We start from the raw sequence: 20,148 nt of genomic DNA on the forward strand, positions 1-20,148 counted from the left end.
CGCCAAAGCATTCCGCAATAAGAAAGATGCGCCCCCTGTCGGAGTGACAGCTGGCTATTCATATCAACAAAGTTGCTTCGGCTAGCGTTCTTTTGCATCCGTAAACGTTTTAGTTTTTGTAAGAGTTTTACGGCACTTGCAACACAATTAGGCCACCAAAAGGCCGAATATTAGATGTGATACAAGATAGAAATATACACAAAAAATAACGTAGAGGGATAAGGACGATAGATGTTTGATAAGATGAAAAGAAGGAGCAAACCACACCATAGGACTGGCCAACAACCCATGTCAGTGAGTAACTGCCTCATCGATACAAGTTAGATTAGGAAGATCTCGAGGCCTAGAGGTTAAGGTGTTCGCCTCTCATTCAATAGTCCCGAATTCGAATCCGGGTAGCCACGGAAAAATTGTCTTCTCTAAAATTGTCTCCTTTAACCTCCTTCCCTGCTCTCAAGCAACGTTCTGTCATCTGCTTTCGTCTCCACTCTCTGCCCCCACCTCCTCACCTCCGTTGTCCCCTCCTCTGGGCACCTGACTCTTTCTGCAGCCTTTCTACTGCTTCTTCTTACTGCTGTCTTTCAGCCACATCCCCGATCTGCTGGTACGGATAGATCTATAGCTAGCCTTCCTGGACAAGGACGAAAAATCAAGGAGGTTCCGTGTGCAAGTTGCGCATGTTAAAGATCCCTTGGCAGTCTAAAATCGATAAGAGTAGGTTTACGCCAAAATTCTAAATTTCCTACCAACTAAAAATGTTTAATGTATCCCGCGCGTTCATATGACATTATGCAGTTGCGAGCGCCGTAAAACACTTACTAAAACACCCCCAAAAAACAACAACAAAACAAAACAAAACAAGTTAGATTATTTTAAAAGCCAGCTGCGTCCACACAGCCGGTCAGTGTCACGACAACCCGACCTGGGCAAGATACAGGCTCCTTGCAGAAATATGTCGTCTCGAATGAATTGAACCTGCGTTGTTAGCATGCAGTGCCAGACTATTTACAATTACAAAACAGACACTTGGAAAACGTACACGTTGTGAGGTCAGACAGTCAGAACAATTGTTTGGATTGTCGAAAACCCTATAAATCATTATTATGAACCTTTGAAAGATGTAGCAGAGAGAAAAGTGAAGTTGTTACTACGAATGCGTTAAAAAACAAACACGTCATAATTCCGACCAGAAGACTAAAGGCACTTTTCCAGCTATCATACACAAATGTGTCACGGCGTGGTGGAATCAGGCGCTCGTCAATCTTTGGGCATATGGAATCATTGGTATAACCTTAAAGGTTTTTCATATGCCTTGGTTTCGATGAAAAAGAATCCATTTATCCTGAACACAAGTCCAGATATTTGCGATTGAAGGAGGTGGGGGTCGCTTGGTTTCAGAGGTAAAATAAGCAAGAAAGTGCCAGCCAAAATTTGGTTATTTACATAGCACCAGAGTCCCTGGAAACTGACAATTTACATGTTGTTGTGCCTTTAATCAAATTTGATAAAAATTGCCGAACGGGCAGACAAATGCCAATTTCCACAGTGTCATTGTTTTGACGAGCGCCTGATTTCACCACAATGCCTCATAAATTAGAAATACGAATTAGCATTTTTCATGGTATGTATGTTACATGCGCCTTTTTAAATTTCAGATAAAGTACATCGATTTGAACTAAATTCTGTATACGTACCGAAATTACACTTTTAGAACCGCCTGTAAGCAGTTCGTTTTCTAGCGTTGTTGAATAACAAAAAATAAAAGTCCCCAATGAATTAAACCCATTTAAAAGCAATCTTGCATGTTCATTGAGTTTTTTGAGAAACTCATTTCCTGCAGTTTTGAAAATGAACCGCATCAAGACAAAGTGAAAAAAAAATGAAATACAAAATGCTGAAATGACAACAGGTATCAGAAGAAACATTAACATTTCCAAAACCGTTTTTATTTCTGGAAAAAGACAAACGAATTCGTTTCAGAGAGCATCCCCAACGGATAGTACAGAAATTCTGCAAAAGGAAAAATGTTAAATGTGATTTATGCTGCAAGCCATTGCATATTTGTTTTCGTTGGGATTTTTTTCAGGGAGGGCTGGGGGTTAAAATTAATTTTACATCATGAGGCTCAATATCCAAGACTGACAACTTTCAAAAAAGCAAGAAAAAATACAGTCTACCCACACAGTGGATCAAGATGATGGGCACTGACCCACATGATCTATAGGTCTAGTACGAGTTTTACAGCACTTGCAACACAATAAGGTAGTATAAATGACCAAGAAAAACAAAGCAGGGGAGATAAGGACGATACATGCTTGATAGGATAGAAGTAGGAGACCACACCAGAACAACCGCCAGCCACCCATTCTCACGTTAACCTAGTGTTACTGAAAGCTGTCATTTTTCATTTAGACCCCAGGCAACTAAAAGTTCAAAATTGACGATAAAAAACATTCTTAACTTTGCATTCCACGTGTTTGTCTGGCTATAAAATGAATGCACTGCCTTATGTGGTAATTATCAATCAATATATTGCCTTCAATATGAGGTGTGAAGTTAAAAACGTTAATGCGCATACATCATTATAAATGGATAGACAGCAATGCCCTCCAATCCATCGCCTTATAACAGATATAATGCAAACAGTGTTAATGGCCCGGAAACAGAAGTCAGCTCTTTGACCGGAAGGCTCTCTTTTTCTTTAGTTCGTGAGGACCATGAGCAGTCCAACAGTTGCTGCTAGGTCTGGTTACTGTCATTACAGACAGCCGCGCAGACACCAGAGGATACAGCACATTTTTGTCTGAGGCAGGACTTGAGGGGATTAACGCAGATGTGCTGTAACATTTTTATGCCGTCTAGCGCGTTTTGCTAATGGTCTCGATATGAATAAATTTTTATTTAAAACCTCGGAATTTCCAGGATTTCCACCACTTGTGTGAAATAAAAGCGATATAAAAATAGGACAATTTTGTTCAGAAAATTGAAAACGTATTTTTTTCGTCACCCACTGGCACATCTTAGGCTGAGTGGGACACAGCACTCCACCAGACAGATGCAGGCACTTGATAAAATAACTTTCCCACACAAAAAATATCGAAAATCAAACTTATTCCTTTTTGTGTGCAATGGGGAATACGCCTATATGTCACACAACAGACGTGTGTATCCTTGTTTAGACTTGTCGTAAATCTGACTACATTTTAAAGGATAGAAAGCAGTCGATGAAGCCATGGATTGCTTGGTGAGGCAGGTGCTGTCTGTCAGTATCTCAGGATAGATGAGTTACTTCAATTCTCAAAAAGGTATTTTTGAACTTGGATTGTTTGGAGAAATTTCTAAAATATCCATCCGCTTAGCTCGGAATAAGGAAAGATAGATGTTAAAACAGAGGTTTTTGCAAGTGTCGGGGGAAAAAACCTTCTTCTTCTTCTTCTTCTTCTTCTTCTTCTTCTTCTTCTTCTTCTTCTTCTATCCCGTGGTCGGGGCAACCGTGGGGGCACCACTGCATCTGAAAACCAGCTCTCGCAATCCATTTTTGTCCTCTGCTTTCCTCAGATTGCAACCCATTGTCTTTCCTGTCCACTCTGTAATGTCCTCCCATCTCCTTCTCTACTTTCTTCTCTTTATCTTTCCATGTACGGTTCCTTGCAGGATTATTTTGGCAAGTGCTGTGGATCTTGTGACATGCCCATACCATTTTAGTTTTCGTCTCTTCACTGTGGTCAGTAGATTCTCCATATTGCCACACTGCGTTGGTGATTCTCTTTCGTACTTCAGCATTTGGTCATATGAGCGCGCGGGACACACCTAATACTTTTAGTAGGTAGGAAATTTTGAATTTTGCCCGGGTGGCGGCCGAAGCCTACTCTTATCGATTTTAGACCACTAAGGGTTCTTTAACGTGCGCAACTTGCACACTGGACCTCCGAGATTTTTCGCCCTTGTCCGAAAAGGCTAGGTGTAGATTTTTCCTACCAGAAGATCAGGGGTATGGCAGAAAGACAGCTGTAAGAAGGAGTCAAGGAGTAGCAGTAGAAAGGCTGCAGAAAGAGTCAGGAGCCCAGAGAAGTGGGGCAAAGGAGGTGAGTGGGTGGGGGCAGAAAGAGGAGACGAAAGCAGACGACAGAATATTGCTAGAGAGCAGGAAAGGAGGTGAAAGGAGACCATTTTAGAGAAGAAATTTTTTCGGTCGCTATCCGGATTCAAACCCGGGACCTTTGAATGAGAGGCCAACACCTTAACCTCTTGGCCACGAGAGCCCCCGACTAGGCTGACGGGCTCATAACTGAAGGGTCTCAAATATATCTCTTGAGATGAAAAAATAAAAGCACTTTACACGAATTTTCCTCTTTTGCACAGGTGGGAATGGGTATAGTGATACTGACAGCGAACAATCTGATCAGTTTGTTAGTGTTCGAGTGCTTTATCAGCCGCTTGCATAATTGTTATTTTGGGGTTTTTTGTGTGTTGTAAGTGTTTCACGCGCTCGCAACTGCTTAAAGTCATATGAGCGCGCGGGACACATAAACATTTTCAGTAGGTAGAACATTTTGAATTTTTCCTGGGTGGCGGCCAAAGCCTACTCTCATCGATTTTAGACCACCAAAGGATCTTTAACGTGCGCAACTTGCACAAGGGACCTCCGAGATATTTTGCTAGGGGTAGATCTTTCCTACCACAAGACCAGGTGTGTGGCAGAAAGACAGCAGAAAGACAGCAGTAAGAAGGAAATAAGGAGTAACAGTAGAAAGGCTGCAGAAATAGTCGGGAGCCCAGAGGAGGGGGCAAAAAAGGAGGTGGGGGCAGAAAGTGGAGACGAAAGAAGACGACAGAACAATGCTAGAGAGAAGGAAAGAAGGTGAAAGGAGAACGTTTTAGAGAATGATTTTCTCTGTCGTTACCCGGATTCGAACCCGGGACCTTTGAAAGAGAAGCGAACACCTTAACCCCTAGGCCACGAAAGCCCCCTTGCATAAATGTTTCTCAGCAAGCCGAGAATGTTTCAGAGAGTGCTAGGTTTGCAGAGGAAATAAGAGTTATAAAACGCATAGACCATGGATGTACTCAATACAAAGTTCAGTTACTATTATCATAACCAAAGCCACTTCGTAACAGCAAGAGGAATGGCTCCTCTAATGAAATAACGTCTGTGCACGAATATACAAAGCATTATTTGTCCTACGTACATCACAATATCGGATCAATGAGCACCTGCTTCTTTTTTTCTCATGAAACCGTGAGACTGCCGTTCATTACCGGTATCACTATTGTGCACCATCTGAAACAGTAACGTGAGCTATTCAACGTTTGAACTCTCACAGAACTGGTTCACTCACGAGGTCGGAGACCTTGACAGTTGAACACGGCTTTAAAAACAGTCTATCGATAATGCGCTCAGTCTTGGGTTTTTTTTTAGTACGTTAAGGTTTTACGGCTTTCGCAATTGCAAAAGGTCATATGATAATACAAAATATGACCATCCAGTGGCGTCCTCGTAACCACTCGTGTCGCTTAAAGAGGAGTGTTAGTATCCACAGTGGACGAAAGAGGTCTTTGGCTTCAGTTTTAGAAAACGTTTTACGGTACTTGCAACACAATAAGGTCATATCAGTACCGAGGATTAAAGGTGTTACAACAGAGTAACAGACACAGAAACAGGAGAGGTGAAGAGGACGACATAATATGTTTGATAGGAAAGAAGGAGCAAACCACACCGGAACACCCGCCACCCACCCGGCCACTAATAAGGTCTCAAATGCTCACATACACTCTCTGACATAATTTAAAAAAAAAGAAAAAGCTCGCATTGACGAAGTACAGACACCGTTTTGCGCTTTTGTCAGGACGGGACGAATTCGGCACAATTCTTTATTAGATCAGTGTTGGAATGTTCTGTCGAAAAGCAGAAACGAAATATATGTCTGAAATAAATGCAATGGTCAGATTGGCAATTCGGAAGAGAGGACGGAAGTAAAAAACGAAACGATTGTGATCAGGAATGGACAGACGAAAGAATGGAGGTGAAGATAGACAGAAGCAAAGGCAGGGGTAAATAAAACAGATGGACATATAGATAATCACACAATTTGGGGGTTTCCCACCGACTTTAGCCCCTATCAGATCAATAAATTAATGTTATTGCCGAACATTTCTCGGTTGACAGGCTCCGATTCCGTTCCAATTTTTTTCTCGATTGCACTACTCGCAGTGTCATAGCGACTTTGTTCCTGGAAGGTTTTGGCGGTTGACGAAAAAGAAAACGATTAAAATAGGGAGGAATAAAGATAAGTCAGTAACAAAAGAACAATATTCCAGAATGGGGGATGACAGGGAGAGAGAGAGAGAGAGAGAGAGAGAGAGAGAGAGAGAGAGAGAGAGAGAGAGAGAGAGAGAGAGAGAGAGAGAGAGAGAGAGAGAGAGAGAGAGAGGGGGGCGCGAGAGAGAGAGAGCAAAAGTGTGTGCGTGAGAGAGAGAGAGTGAGAGAGAGTGTGTGTGAGAGAGAGAGAGAGAGAGACAGAGAGAGAGAGACAGAGAGAGAGACAGAGAGAGACATAGAGAGAGAGAGTGAGAGAGAGAAAGAGAGAGACAGAGAGAGAGAGAGAGAGAGAGAGAGAGATGGGAGATGTAGACGTGAAAAAAGGGGGTGAGGCAAAGGACAAAGGAGAATTAAGGATAAGAGGCCCCCCCCCCCCACAAATCCCCATCCTCGTCTACACACAGGCTGCATATAGAATATAGAAACTATAGAATTTTGATAAAGTGTTCACGTTAGCCAACGGACCTGTACACCTTGGGAGGGCTGTCGAACTCAGTTGCTCATGCGGCCAAACTCAAATTACACTTACGGTCGCATTACGAACTGGATAAGCACTCACTGAGCAGTGAAAATTAAACCTTCTCTAAGCCCTGGCGTGAATTAAAACAGACCTAGGTGAAAAGAATAAAAACAAATTAAGGTATACCAATTTACGCCCTTATGAAGTTTCGTCAGAGATGGACGTTTGGTTTTTAATCTTTTCTTGGCAACATGTTCGTTTGAGTTTGGAGCAAGGTTCTGTGTTACGGAGATTCTCAGGATTCTCTCTCGGGCTGAATATAATAATTGTTCGCTTGGCCAGAAGCAGCCTGCCTGCTTTGAGTTTGACAGCTGTGTTGTTCGCAGTCAGTTAGACGTCAGCTAAGGGAAAGCAAGTAGTAGAAACTATAATTTTGCGAAATCTTTTTATTAAAAAATCTGACGGATATACAATGACACCTAGTACTATTCGGTGATGGAATATTTCTTAAGCGTTTAAAATGAAGGTTGAGAGAAGGATGGTCTGTCGTCTTTCTCGGACTATAATAATCAAACACACTTGATCTGCATGAAGCAGTATTTGTTTAAAAGCGCAGGCCCCAGAATATGATGGCATTCACAGGACACTGAATGAGCGACCACTCCTCCCCCCTCCATAATATTCTGCTATATCATAGGACCACGTACCTAAGATGGCCACGGTCTCCTTGACAATGGGCAGTCTTCTTGGACAGGTTCTACAGTACAATCAGAATTGTCTTATGTTTTGTTTCAGTAGAGGGTTTACGGAGCTCGCAACTGCATAAGGTCTTATGAGCGCCAAGGGGTGGATGTCAACAGAAAAGTCCTAACAGGGAATCAGACGTACTCTGCTCACCTCTCTAGCTTCAACAGCCCAAGTCTGCTTTGACTATCAAGGCACCCCGGAAATAGCGGGTCACAAGAGTGTGACAAACATACAAAACAAGTAGAGGCAGTTCCCTGTTGCAGTACAGGCACAGTTATGAGCATGACATTGATGAACCAGCCCATTTACAATTACAATTCTTCTGTGCATAAGAAATCGAGATGTTACGAGTAATGCACCCCCCTCCCCCCTTTGGGAATGGCCTAAAGACACTCCAGTCAGTAGCACCGCCCTGGGGGGGGGGGGGGGGGTAGGAATTGTCTTAGACAGCCATTCATTGTCGTGGAGAAAAGTAAATGTGGCCGTTTAAGACAGGTGGCCGTCTTACACTGTCATTATAATGTTAAAAAATACGCACGGGAGGAGATGAGAAGTAGACACTTATACAGGTCAATGCCTTATACCTATACAGGTCGCCGTTAGACCAGGACCTACTGTACTAGAAACCTACGTTCCCTCGGGTCTTTCAACATATCATAAAAACGTTTAAAGGTTGATATAACCAGAACTGCACCATTATAGAAAAAGTGGGTCACGAGGCGTGGCGATGGTATGCGCTGGCATAACTCATCATACACCAATTACTGAAGCCATTAGCAGCGTGATCAGGAGGAAGACTCTTAGCCCGTGGCATGAAAATGGATATGTCATGAATATCTAAGACAGTGAAAATATCATAGAAGCAAAAGAAATGTGGTTTCTTAGGAGACTGCTAAGAGTATTGTGGAAGGAAAAGAAATCAAATGAGGCAGTGCTTGATGAAGCCCACGTGAGACGCTCACTGTTAAAAACAATTAGGAAACGACAAATATAGTTTTTAGGACACCTGAATAGCCCTATGGGTCTTGAACATCTAGCTGTCACTGGCAAGATTGAGGGCAAGAGAGGCAGGGGTAGGCCCAGAGAAACTTACTTGGGGAACCTGAACAAGTGGGTGACAGGGAAAGATCAGGGAAACGTAGCTTTTTAAGAGCATCCGAGCAAAGGAATGAATGGAAAACCATGATCGCCGATGTCTGTCGCAGATCTGGCACTGGATGATGATTGTCTAAAAATTGCATGGGTTTAACGCACCCATCAACAAAATAAGGTTATTTTAAGGGGCAGTACCTCCCATCAAATTTATCGTCCGTCCCCGATAGGACCGAGCCAAATGAGCTGAGAGCATTTAAAACTCATCAAAACAACTTAAGTTCAAGAACGCTTAATCTGGGGTTTGAACCAGGATCATCTGCTCCGTAGTCGAACACGATACCAACTGAGCTAGCAGAGCGCTCCACAGAATGTGCGGAACTGGGTGCTACAGACAAATAGACAAATTGATGACGCGACGCCACTCCACATTATAGACCACCTTAGAATTGTAGGTTGAAGCTGTATGAGACCACCACGTATAATCTACGTCAAACCCGTATGAGACCATCACATATAATCTACGTCAAACCTGTAAGAGACCACCACATATAATCTACGTCAAACCCGTATGAGACCACCACATATAATCTACGTCAAACCTGTATGAGACCATCACATATAATCTACGTCAAACCTGTATGAGACCACCACATATAATCTACGTCAAACCTATATGAGACCACCAGATACAATCTACGTCAAACCTGTATGAGACCACCATATATAATCAAGGACAAAAGTGGTCATCTTAGACACGGGGCCCACTTGGTGAGTGTCATAATGATACAGAATAAAGCTAGGGGCGAAGAGAGAAGTGATCGTTTTTACACGTGATTGTCTTGGACAGGTAGTCGTCAGAAAAGGTTTAACGATATTTTGTTATTGTAGTTTCCACGTCCTTATCGACACTATTTCGACTAATTTTGTGACGGGCTGCTTCAACTTTGCCTCTCAAAGCCGACCGGGATGAGAGGGACACAACGTTCGAGCAGAGAAACGGAGATAATCGTCTAGCTATGACAGTTCATCCCAAAGAGGAATCAATCTCATTTATTTTGCGTGCCACGGCAAAGCACCTGCACGCTACACCATGCACGCTGGTGCCCCTTGTCTTGTTTCAGTATAATATAATCAAAGCACATGTCGTAAAGGAAAGCTTAATTGGAAATAATTGAAGTTGCCGCGGGTTGCAACCCTCTGTCTGATCTGTTATCTGAGACCTAAGACAGGACTAGCGTAGAGGGACCAAAGTGCCGTCAGAACTGACCACGGCTAATTTCTGTATACTTACAGGAAACAGACGACATGCTTGATTGATAACAACAGAATATTACATTGACACATGTCTGTATTACCCGCTCATCAGACTGGGGTCGCGTTGAAAAAAACAAACCAAGACACAATTACGGGTCACTTAGTGCTGGGGATAAAAACAGGAAGACAGACAGACAGAAATAAAAGGGCTAATACAAAATAGCGAAGCTCTCTTAAACATCCACCGCTGCCCCAAGAATGTGTAATTACTTGATTACTTGATGAACTGGATTCCAGAAGGGTCTTCAGAGGCGGATTCTATTTATAACTCCTCGCCACTCCTCAACAAGGTCCATGCGCGATTGTTAATACAGGAAAAGAGTGACCCTGCGTGCAAAGATATTGTCAGTATCTAAAGCTCGTTCTTTATAGAATAGGCAGTCTTCATAAGACGCTACACCATACAAGTCGAAAGACCTTTTCGTAATTACGTGTGTTAATATCTATAATCAATCCCAGAACCGACCAAAACATCCATACACAGGGTTTATTTCTAGACGCCATCGCGGCTACGACAGTTAGAACACACTTCACCCTACTGAGCAGGACCAGACAAAACCTCAAGATAATGACGGTGATATAGCCCATTGTCCAACAGGGCTGCATTTCTCATAACAACACTCTCCTTCCACCCGCCCGAGCGTTTCCTCTGAAAAAGGAAAATAACACTCTTTCGCAACACGACGCACTGTTACTATTATGAGCTAAAATTGAGCCCAAATAGAATACAAAATTTTAATAGGTCATTAAAAAAGGGGAAGCATTGTCTTTATGTCAGAGAAGGGACCATATTCCCAATACAGCAACCACCAAAATATAGACGACAGAACATAACTCTATACATATCCAATCTAAAAGACACGTATACATAATACATTCCTGTCTGTCAGATTTCCACGATGGCGGACAATTATGATCACCAAAAAAAAAAAAAAAAAAGACAACAACAACGACAAACCACCCAAAAACACATTCATCGCTATTTTGTTCATGGACATTCATTGCTATGTTGATCAGGGTGTGAACGAGGAAGGCATTTTGTCTAGCCAGTGTAAGGCCGACACTGACCACATTTTCGCAAAACGCGTGTAATAGCGACAGTAGGCGATGGCAGCAAAAGACTTCTTCAGGCTAACGTCAGTTCTAGATATATCCCAGTCTCGAACAAAAGTTTTCCTTGTTCTTTTGTGCAATCGGACCAGTTTTCACTGGAAATTATTTGTAATAGAACTTTTCATTTAATGTACAGAGATGGATGGTTAGGGCCTTCTGCCACCAACATCAGTTTTTTATTAACAACAATAATACAAACAATTCTGCTGTTGCCCCCAGAATTGAAATTTCTACCCCAAAGAAATGCGTATTGTATATCATAACATCAGAGAGAGAGAGAGAGAGAGAGAGAAAGAGAGAGAGAGAGAGAGAGAGAGAGAGAGAAAGAGAGAGAGAGAGAGGGAGAGAGAGAGAGAAAGAGAGAGAGAGAAAGAGAGAGAGAGAGAAAGACAGAGAGATAGATAGATAGAGAGAGAGAGAAAGAGAGAGAGAGAGAGAGAGAGAGAGAGAGAGAGAGAGAGAGAGAGAGAGAGGGAGGGAGACACACACACAGAAATCGAAAGAAACAGAGAAAGAGAGAGCGAGAGAGAGAGAGAGAGAGAGAGAGAGAGAGAGAGAGAGAGAGAGAGAGAGAGAGAGAGAGAGAGAGAGCGAGAGAGAGATGTTTGAAGACACATGTGTTCAACACTATCCTCTGACAGGCAAAATTGAAGCAGCACGTCATCTAAATGACCTAAGTAGGTTTGAAGGAACTGTAACAAATATAACAAAGATAATATTGCAACATTTCTGTGGGAAAACAAAATTAGCAAAACAGAGCCCGAGGGCCGAATAGGCTGACATGCTGTTTGTCAAACACGGGCCTGACAACTTAACACAAACAATTTGGAATTTTAACTCCAACAACGTTCTAATTAAAACCGAATTATAATCCATCGACGATATGACAGGTGGTTCAAAGATTCACTGCTGATGATGAGAGCCAGTGCCCAACATAACGCTGCTAACTGAACCTGTGGCATTCTTAATAGCAAAAATTAAGTGAATGTCTGATTTAAAAAAAACATGAAATCTTTAGGTAACAAACGCTTTTTTTCACGGCGGCGGTAAAGAAAATTGATACACGGGGTCGAACTGAAGGCTTTATTTTCAACGATGGAGAAATGAAATCGATGAGAGCAAAAGATAAGGACGGAGAGAGCAGTAAAGACCCCCCTGACCCAGTACGCTAGGATCATAAATAAACATCAAAGTAAAAACACACATTACATAACTAGGATTAAAACAAACAGACGCTGCGCTTGTCTGTTATTTGATATTGCGGGCAATATTAAATCATAGCTTGAAATGGAAATTGCACAATATGACAAGACACATGACATAGATCTAACGAGTGTCTATTATCCAATGAGTAATGCAGCGATAAGCACAAACCAACAACTTTGGGGAACTTTAATGCATTTAAAAACAAGTTCAGTGTACGCATAAAAGATAATCACTAAGACTGAAAAAAGTTGACTTAAGACTTATGAATTTCAGGAAATTATGTGCATTTGTAAAAAAAAAAAAAAAGGTCAGTGTAAAGAAACTAGACTTTAGGCGTAGGAAACATTTTCTAATAAAACCAGTCAACTTCTTGCGAATGAATATTACTATCATCCAGTAACACAATCTCGCCGAAAACAACAACAACAACAACAACAACAACAACAAGAAGTCATGAACGACAATTGCAAAAGAAGTCCATCATTTAATATCACTAACACTCCGACAAAAAGAAAAACTCCACAGATGCTCAGTAAGAACACTACCACCAACAGACCCACCACTACCACCGCAACAACAACAACAACAATTACGTTGATTCCCAAGTCACTGTGACATCCTCGGCATCGACTTACTGATAGTAATGCCAAACAGGCAACAGCGCTGCCGGGCTCAGGCCGCCAAATCGCATATGGATGTGCGTGCGCCCAGATAAATCTGATTACCAAAGACCCTCCAATATCTCAAATGCGGACGAAGGAAGTACACGCGGCAATATCTTTAAAACGGGAGGCGCAAATTAAGTACAGCGGCGACCAGTCACTAATGATAAAAATAAGGACTGGCCACTTCTCTGGGCTGCAGGCCTACAAAACTAGAATAGACAACATATCGGACCCAATTTGTCCATTGTGCACTAAGGAGCCCTAAGATTTGGAACACTGGCTTCAGAGATGCCCCGCTACGGAGGTCCGGCGGTGGTATCTCTTTGAGGAGGATTCAGGAAGGTTGGATTTCATCACCCGCTACCCAAGAGAGGCAGTGGCCCTGGCAAAAGAGCACACTCTTCGGGGCTCCAAACAATTCGGAAGGGTAGGCTCCCACATACCTAAACAACAACAACGACGACGGTGACGCCAGTAAAAGCAGACTTATTAGAAACATTAACAATCATAACCACAATCACCGCTGCAAAAAGCAACAGCAGTAGCAACAACAACAACAACAACAACAACAACAACAACAACAACAACAACAACAACAACAACAACAATCACCACCGTCACAACGACAACCGCAACAAAACAACAACCATCACAACTAAATTCAAAATGAACGTCATCTTCATGACCACTACAACAATACAGCAGAAAAAATCAGAACCCCAGCCATCCCCTCCCCATCATTACCACCAAAACAACAGCAGCAACAACAACCACTACAACCTTTTTTCGTAAGAGTTTTACGGCACTTGTAACACAATAAAGTCACATAACTGCCAAAGATTAGAGGTGTTACCAGGGAGTGACAAACACAAAAAAGAAGGAGGGAGAGATAAAGACGATAGATGTTTGATAGGAAAAAAGGAGCCAACACAACCACAACAAAAAAGCAGCAACAGATATTACCACCTCCCAACTACCACCATCCTACCACTACCATCACAACAACAGCAACAAGAAGTATCATTCTCACTACCACCAGCATCACTGGCAAGATAAAAATAGAGAAAACAATAAAAATGTGCCCATCCCCATCACCACCTGCCTCACCTGCATCTTCCGGAGCTGCTCCTTGAGAGCCAGGTTGGCCTCGTGTTCTGTGAGCAGCGCCTGCTTCAGCGTGCACGTGGCCTCTAGGGCTGACGTCTTCATCGATTCACTCTCTTGTCCTTCGTACACACGCGTCACCATAGACATGATAGTGGGGGGGGGGGGGGGGGGGAAGTGGAAGGAAGGAATGAAAAGAAAATATAATTAAACATTTCGTACGATGGAGGTGCAATTGATCAACAAACTGAAATGTTTATCAAAGAACAGCTTTCATTAAAAACAAACAGAGAAACAAAAAAACAACAGCCCCCCCCAAAAAAAAATTAAATTACAAAATTTAAAAAAATAAATTAAAAAACCTATGTAAGAATAAAATAACTCAAACAAATATATTTTTTAATGTCTTAAAAGAAAACAAGATGAACGACTCTCATTCAGGGCAGGCTACAGAAAAGAGTTCCAGTTCCGGGAGGAACTTACGATTTGAAGGGGCCGGGGGGGGGGGGTCGCTTTTGACAAACAATTAAATATTTGACATTAAGCTGCTCTTCGAACGACTCCCTTGGACACCCTCCAAACGCTGCTCCTTACTTTTACAGGAAAGTGAGTTCCACAAAGAATCCTCTTGGAGATAATAAAAATCCCTACCCAAAGGGAAAAATAAAAACGGAGCAGCAGACTTTGCACTCTTGCCCAACTCGTTACTACCAACGCCACCTTACCCGACTTTCGTAAGAAGATTACCACAGTGAGTCAGGTTTTATGTAGTCCCTCTTCTTAAGTCCCCATAAAACGTCACACAACCTCGTTTGGGAAATCCCCTGACCCAGCATCGTCAAACCATTAAATTATGCAAGAATCAACTGGCGCGTGACAAACTCAGTTGGAATTATTCCAGACTATTGGTCTGATCACATTGGTTTGAATCCCCGAAGGATGGTTCTGGAATTTAGTAGGTTATTTGCGGAGCTTGCTAGGCTTTCAACCTATTTGACTTGGTGGACCTGTCGAACAAGGGCTATGGTTACATACTGTACCAACAAGGAAGTTTATTTTAATTTTATTATTTCTGTTGTCTCTCACCGGTATTATCGGGGTGAAATAAATGGGCGAAGAAAAGGGTGGGGCGGGGTGGGGGTTCAAGTCTTCTCTTGTTTACTCTGTTCAAAGTTTGAATAAAGAGAAAATAATCACCACAATAGCAGTTATTCAGTACCCGGAAGATACAAGAAAGATTACGATAAATAACACCCCCCTAGAAAATGACATGGATTGTTACGGGGGACGTTCAATAGCTCTTTACCTTGACTATGAATGAAATAAACTAGATAGTTGAAATTTTACACTTACAATGCTACTTCTCAACATGGTCAAGCAGTAAAGACATGCAGGTTTGCCTTTTTTGGGGGGGTTTGACATTCAATAGTCTTTGAGCATAGTACTATGACCTCGGATGGGACTCAAACTATTCCTCTGCTGCACATACAGCATCTTCATCACTATGTCCTTTGAATTTTGTCCTTTCTTTTTCTTTAAATAGATTTGAGAAAACGATACACGTCAGAGAAAAAATAAGGTGGGGGGGGGGGGTAGCATTGTGTAGCCACATTGCTTTGTTGTCTGTTGTCTTTGCCGGTCTGTGCACAGGGCCATTATCGCAGAGTAGGAAAAGAATTCACAGTTCCCCTCGTATTCAAAACCACCTTTAATAGAAGTGTTCTCGCCCTAACCTCTCATCAGAATTTCTAAAAAATCCACAAACGCTCCAGAAAGCTAGAAATCACATTCTATAAGTTCCATCGTTCTTCGACAATTCCTTCAAAGTCAGGGTTGTAGTTGTTGTTGTTAACGATCCAGCAACAGCCCTTCCGGTCAATGCCATGTTGTGATAGGTGCAGGTTTGCTGCAGTTGCTGTAATGTTCCGTAGAGTTAGGTCTCGGGAGAAATGTAGCTCTGATGTCATTTAGGGCTGTACAGTGGAAAAGGTGATGCTCCACAGTCTCATGTGCATAGTCACACAAAGGACACATTGGGGGAGGTTCTGGTTTTATCCTGTTTAGTGAAAGTTGAGCTATATATGTTCTGTTCGTAGGCGGAAGATCGTTGTCTGTTTCTTTCTCTGTAGGTGGTTGATATTGTCATTTTGTTTTGTTGTGGTCATATGTTTGAATACTGCTCTGCCTGTCTTTTCCAAGGCTCATCTGTTCGTCCAATCTTGTTTTCTGTTGCTTTTAATGATTTGTTTTGCAGTGTTGTATGAGATGGAACGTTGGACTGTTCCTGTCTAGATCCCCTTTTGGCGAGTGTGTCTGCTCTGTCATTTCCAGGTATGTTTAAGGTGTTCATGAATCGACTGCATCACGAGGTTGACGCCACAGGATGTTATCAAGTGAGGGAGCCAAACAGTATAAATAATATGTGTCAAGTCTTGATATAGATGATGGTCATTTTATATTCCTTGCAAGTCAGGGAAAATCACAATACTCTGCATTTTGTTTGGATGAACGTCAAAAACTGAGCAGAGATGGTATAGTGCTGTTTCAATTGCCATCATTTCTGCATCATAATTGTTGAATTTTTCTCAACAGGTTGCAGAGATCTGGTTGGAACTTCCATCTGGATACTGTATTAGTATTCCATATCCGGTTGTGCCTTTGAACGCTGAGCCGTCTGTATAGACGTGTATCGAGTAATCTGAATAGCTGACGATTGTTTGATGCGATGCAAGCATCAGTGTCTCTGGGTCTGAAGATTTTGTGCTATTGGCTCTGTGAGATGTTGTTAAGATTGGTTTCTCAAAGAATTGTGGGGAGGAATGTTTGGGTTGACTCTTTAGGTTTCTCTTCTGTCTTGTGGTAGATGGTGGCTCTCCATTAGTTCTGTGACGTGATGCATGATTGATTTTTGTTGAAGTCGTTTCTTTGGTTTCCATGTTTCTACTTATTTCCTGTTTGGGTGGTTGGGCACATTGTTTTGGTTCTTTCATGGAGCTCCAAAACTGCTTTATCTCAGCGAATTCCCAGGGGTTCAACAGTCGAAATAATTTTACATGCAGCAGCAGGTGTAGATCTCATGCCACCGTTTATGAAATGAAGGGCATTATTTTGGAGCTTGTCAAGGAAATTGTAAGTAGTTGTACAGTACATAGTGAGTAGGCTATTGCTGTATTCCAGGGAAGATCGGACATAATCAAGGTTTAGAACTCTCAGAGTTTCTTTGTCTGATCCCCATGAACTGCTGGCCAGTTTCTCTTTAAAAGTTGGAGTCTTCTTTTCGCCTTGTTCTTTATACCCTCTGCCTGGCTTTTCATGGTCAGACTGTGGTCAAGATTGACTCCTGCATTATCGCAGAGCAGGAAAAAATCCAAAGCTCCCCTTGTATTCAAAACCACCTTTAATAGAAGTGTTCTCACTCAAACCGCTCATCAAAATTTCTCCAAAATCCACCGCAGCGCTCCAGAAAGCTAGACATCGCATTCTACAAGTTTCATCGTTCTACGACAATTCCTTCATAGTCAGGGTAAAGACGTATTGAACGCCCCTCGTACAAACATCGTGATCTATGATGAGTTTTTTAAAAATCGAACTTCCTGCTGCATTAAAGTGGTCTGGTGTTAATCTACTGCCCGTCTCTATTGTGAATGTAATCTCTTACACTTCAGGAAGGAAACTGCTTATGGTAAGTGAAAGGAAATACGTTGAATGTAGGCGGGCATCCGTCCCACATAATATACAGCCCCCCAAAAAAAACAACAACAACAACAACAACAACAAAAATACAACAAACAAACAACAACCAAACAAACAACAACAATAAAACACAACAACCCCAAAACAAAACAACAAAACCCCCCAAACAAAAATACAAACAAACAAAACAACCTACAAGATCTACAACAACAATAAACAAAAAACCTAAAATGACACAAATTCTCTGATATCCCACCCGTCTTAAAACAATATCAACAAATAAAAACAATTAAAAAACAAAACAAAAGCACAGTCCAAAAAAAAAGTAAAACAACGAAAACAGTAGACGACTACAACGAAAAAACTGGCGATGCGACATTTTCCAACTAAATTGAAAATTCAGTCCCTGATACTTCCTGGTTCTTTCGTGTATAGGATTCGTAGACGCTTCTTTTTTTCCTTTTTGTTTTGTTGTTGTTGTTGTTGTTGTTGTTGTTGTTGTTGTTGTTGTTGTTGTTGTTGTTATTCTATTCTTGAAATCTTCCTTTTGAGATTATTTTAGCTAAATTTCATCCTTTTCACGCCATAACTGTGTTGCACAAAGAGGGGGTTGAAGAAAAGACTATAATTTGGACATCGTCAGTTTTTCCCCTGTACTCTTCGGTCACATAATGAGGACTGCATTCTCCGTATGACCTGCTGCTTTTTCCATAATATTGTTCTCACCCCCTCCACCTTCCGCGTCGAACGCTAGGTTATCGACCTCACATAGGGCCAGGCCGTCATCACTGAATTACTTCTCGTTCTTATGTAAATGTCCACAAAGGTCTGAAATGTGGCGGGGGAGGGGAGGGGGATAGGGGGGCTTGCTTGGCGACAGATCTATTGAGCCCCCAAGCAGTCTCTAACTCATATTTAAACGCACACACACACACACACATATACACGTACATACACACACACATACACACATATACACACACATACACACACATATACACACAATATATTTATATATATATTATACATATATATAAAAAAGAATATATATATATATATATATATATATATATATATATATATATCAACAATCTACACTATAAAACCAGCAGACCTGATAGTATTCTAAAACAATGTCACCTTTCCGGGAAGCATACCGTGCAAGCTGCCATTTTAAAGGCGTTAAAACACTAACATCCTGACAAGAACTTCCACTGACTATGGCCAGGTACCCATTCCCACTTGGGTGAAGTGAGGAAAATTCGTGTAAATGTAAAGTGCTTTTCCCCAAGGACACACCGTCAAGACTGAGGCTCGATCCCCATGAACCCCTAACCTCATGATTACTACATCAGAGACGCCGTGCAGTGTTCGAACCTGGGTCACTTGCATCACGAACCTATCACGGCACCAAATGAACGGACCCATAAGTCGGAAGACCAGGCAAAGGAAAGAAAACGAAGAACTCGAAAACCCACAACTCTGAAGACAATTACTTTGAAAGGGGAACCTCCGCTGAAAGAAGGCGAGAAGACAGCTGCTTCGCCACAGTTCACAACGGCCAACAGACAACAGACAAGCTCAGCTCGGAAGACTCGTTTTTCCCATTTAATCAAGAAATTCCCAGCTCGCTCCCTCCTTGAAGTCCTCGCCCCCACCGTATTAAGTCGGATTTCCGCCATAGACTGGGTCCGATGAGGAGGGGGAGATCACCCGTCCTCACCAAATCTAATGTGTAAGAGGAACAATAAGAGACCAGGGGAGACAATAGGGGGTCCCGTAAAGATTAAATGCTGGGCTGCATGGACACTCACGTTTCGGATCTCCGGAGAAGGTCTACGGATGTTGGGGAAAAGTCGGTAGATGTTGGGGAAATTCGCCGGTTGTCGGGACGACTTGGGGCGAAATAGCTCAGACATGTGCGGTAGAACCAACAGGTCGATAGTCAGTGGTCTATAAACAAACATAGCTCTGTACTTTTGCGGCACCCGGGGGAAATGATACCTCACGTTTACAGGAAATCTTTTTCATTTAGATGCTCGTTTCCATTGACGGGACTTACGTCGATCTCGTTAGGGCTGGGGTTTTTTTTTACATCTTCAACGGTTGTCTTGAAAATATTTGTGTGTGAAGACCTCAGATCGACCATTTGTACGGGTACAGTCGAACCTGTTTTAATGGCCACCTAGCCAAGACAATCACCTGTACAAACGACCAGTTTCAACTCTGTGCCTTAAAAAAAATTATGACATTGTCCAAAAAGGCCGCCTGTCTAAGACGACCTATTTACTTCTCAACAAAGGGGGATCGTTTTGGATAGGTTCGACTAAATTATTTCTTAAGGAACGATTAATCATCTAGCTCCACGTGGCGTTTATCGACAGGGTTCAGGGAAACACCAACATGAACAAAATGTAAAACCAAATGAGTAG

At 42.1% G+C, this 20,148-nt stretch overlaps 1 protein-coding gene across 1 annotated transcript in view; it reads right to left on the bottom strand.

Moving 5' to 3' along the window:
• Positions 1–20,148, bottom strand: part of LOC101862712 (leucine-rich repeat and coiled-coil domain-containing protein 1) — a gene marked incomplete at its 5' end in the record, with an annotated part of 174,948 nt that overhangs the window by 148,439 nt on the left and 6,361 nt on the right. The window contains 1 exon segment of the mRNA XM_005094432.3: positions 14,027–14,145. Coding sequence (XP_005094489.3) covers positions 14,027–14,145 — 119 coding nt within the window.

The sequence above is a fragment of the Aplysia californica genome, unplaced genomic scaffold (assembly GCF_000002075.1).
Source record: "Aplysia californica isolate F4 #8 unplaced genomic scaffold, AplCal3.0 scaffold00081, whole genome shotgun sequence".
In the NCBI taxonomy this organism is placed as follows: Eukaryota; Metazoa; Mollusca; class Gastropoda; order Aplysiida; family Aplysiidae; genus Aplysia; species Aplysia californica.